The sequence below is a fragment of the Terrapene carolina genome, unplaced genomic scaffold (assembly GCF_002925995.2).
Source record: "Terrapene carolina triunguis isolate 2854851 unplaced genomic scaffold, T_m_triunguis-2.0 Scaffold20104, whole genome shotgun sequence".
NCBI lineage: Eukaryota > Metazoa > Chordata > Testudines > Emydidae > Terrapene > Terrapene triunguis.
This window is the reverse complement of record NW_020684455.1, coordinates 1-2,697: the sequence shown is the minus strand read 5'-3', so window position 1 is coordinate 2,697 and position 2,697 is coordinate 1. Positions and strand designations below refer to the sequence as shown.

At 72.3% G+C, this 2,697-nt stretch overlaps 1 protein-coding gene across 1 annotated transcript; it reads left to right on the top strand.

Moving 5' to 3' along the window:
• Positions 1-22: 22 nt before the first annotated feature.
• LOC112122165 (laminin subunit beta-2-like) lies at positions 23-2,692 on the top strand (the record flags this gene model as incomplete). The annotated part of the gene is made up of 5 exons (XM_026661953.2): positions 23-298; positions 880-1,024; positions 1,346-1,553; positions 1,756-1,897; positions 2,552-2,692. Coding segments are annotated over exons 1-5 (912 nt in total), but the record flags the coding sequence as incomplete, so codon positions are not given.
• Between the last annotated feature and the right edge of the window lie 5 nt (positions 2,693-2,697).

Genomic DNA, 2,697 nt, shown 5'->3' with positions numbered 1-2,697 from the left:
AGGGGCAGGGGGCAGCAAGCCCATGGCACAGCAGCTCCAGGCAGCTACCCCCAGCTCCTGGGGTGGCCGGCCCACAGTGCCCTGCTGCCCGCAGGTGTGTGGTGCCCCCGGGGATGCCCCCTGCACCAGCAGCGCCTGCGGGGGGGCCGGCTGCCGGGACGAGGACGGCAGGCGCCACTGCGGGGGCCTCAACTGCCAGGGGGCAGTGGCCAGGGCCAGCAGCGCGCGGGAGCGGGCCCGGCACACCCAGGCCGAGCTGCACCAGGCCATGGGTGAGGTGGAGGAGCTTTTCCACAAGGTACGCGGTGTGGGCGGGGATGGGAGCGGGCAGCAGGGGGGACCTGGCACGGAGAGGGACCCAAGGGGCAGGGCGTGGGCTGCAGCTCCCATCTGTGGGCAGGGGCTGTGGGTGGCACGTGGCTCCCCCGTCCGTGGGCAGTGCCCGTGGGCAGCGTGTGGCTCCCCCGTCTGTGGGTAGTGTGGGGTCATGGCTCCCCCGTCCATGGGCAGTGCCCGTGAGAGGCGCGTGGCTCCCCCGTCAGTGGGCAGTGTGGGGGCGTGGCTCCCCCATCTGTGGGCAGTGCCCGTGGGCGGTGCTTGGCTCCCCTGTCCCTGGGCAGTGCCTCTGGGCAGTGCATGGCTCCCCCGTCCGTGGGCAGTGTGGGGTCGTGGCTCCCCCATCCGTGGGCAGTGCCCATGGGCAGCGCGTGGCTCCCCCATCCCTGGGCAGTGCCCGTGGGCAGCGCGTGGCTCCCCCATCCGTGGGCAGTGTGGGCACGTGGCTCCCCCGTCCCTGGGCAGTGCCCGTGGGCGACACGTGGCTCCCCCGTCCCCGGGCAGTGCCCGTGGGTGGCACGTGGCTCTCACGTCTCTGGGCAGGTGGCCGAGGCCAAGGGGAAGGCTGACTCGGCCCGGCGGAGGGCACAGGCGGCGCTGGACAAGGCCAACGAGACCAGGGCGCGTGTGGAGCGCTCCAACATGGCTCTGCGCGAACTCATCCACCAGATCAAGAGCTTCCTGAGCCGTGAGTGCCCGGCCCCACCCGCCCGCCCCTCCCCTGCACCAGCGTCCTGGGGCTGTGGCGCTGGGTACCACCGGGGCAGGATGGGTGTTGGCGTGGGGCGGGGATGGAGGATGGCAGGGCACTGCGTGGGGAGGGGAAGGAATGGGGGGGCAGGCACTGTCTGGGGAACAGGCCAGTACTCGTAGGCGGTGTCTGGGCTGGGGGCAGTGTGGGGGAGGTGTCAGCGAGGGCACTGTTTGAGGGATGGGGTGGGCACTGTGGGGGCGGGCACCGCGGGGGTGGGGAAGGGGCGGCAGTGCTGACCCGCTCCCTGCCCTGCAGAGGAGGGGGCCGACCCCGACAGCATTGAGGTGGTGGCTGGGCGGGTGCTGGCGCTCTCCATCCCGGCCTCACCCGACCAGATCCGCCACCTGGCCGAGGATATCAAGGAGCGGGTCAGCAGCCTGGCCAACGTGGATGCCATCCTGGAGCAGACGGCAGGCGATGTGCGCCGGGCGGAGCAGCTACTGCAGGACGCCCGCAGGGCCAGGTGAGACCACGGGGCAGGGTGCCAGGCTACCCACCGGCGACGCCCACTTCCTGCACAGCCCCCCATGCCTGCAGCGACGCTGTGGGGAGCCTGCTGTAACAGGCAGGGGCGGGTGGGCTGGGCTCTGGCCCCAGGGAGGGGCGGCTGGGCGAGCGGTGGGGCGAGCCCAGGGCCCCATGTGTTGCCGTGTGCCCGGGTGCAGGTCGCGGGCCGAGAGCGTGAAGAACGCGGCTGAAGTGGGGAGGCGGGCGCTGGAGGATGCCAGGCGAGCCCAGAGCGCCGCTGAGAGCGCCATCCGCAGCGCCAGCAAGGACATCCGCCACACGGAGGGCACCCTGAGCACGGTGAGCGCAGGGGGGAGCCTCAGCCGGGCACCCCCAGCCCCACGGGCAGCTCTGTCCTCCCCATGGGCTGGGAGGGAGCTGAGCCTGCGCACTTCCCTTCCGTGGGCCGGGCCCCCGGGGTCACGTGGCCTCCCCACCTTTGAGCCCGAGGCGCCGGGCTGCAGCCCCTGCTGCCCCCGGGAGCTCTGCCCAGCCAGGCCCCTGCTCGGAGCGTCCCCCTGTGCCACACAGCCAGTGCCGGGTTCCAGTCCTGGCCAGCCCAGCTTGGCCCCCTTCCTCGGCTCTCCCGCCCTGCGCCCAGCCCCTCTCCCTGCAGACCCCGCTGGGCTCACAGCTGCCGGCCGCGTTCCCCCTTGCTAGGGCTCAGCTGGCGAGGCTGGGGGGCTCCTGGGTCGGTTCCAGCCAGTTACCTACCCCACAGCTCCTGCCCCCTGCGGTGTCCAGGGGCATTTGAACCCTTCTGCACCACGGGGCAGCGATGCCCAAACCTGCCCGGTACGCCGTCCCCACCAGTATCACGGACAAGCCCCCTCGGTCCGGGCAATGCCAGGGCTGGGCACAGAGCACTCATATGATCACAGCCAGCCCGGGCAGCGCTGGGGGGGCCCTGCCAGGGATGGGGGGCTCCCAGCTTGACCTGCTCCCCCCGGACAGATCCAGCTGCAGGCGGCGAGCACAGAGCGCCAGCTGCAGGGCGCCATGGAGCAGGTGGGGCGGCTGGACAGCCAGCTGGGCACGCTGAAGATGAAACGAGCCAATAACAGCCTGGTGGCCACACGGGCCAAGGACACGGCCAGCAC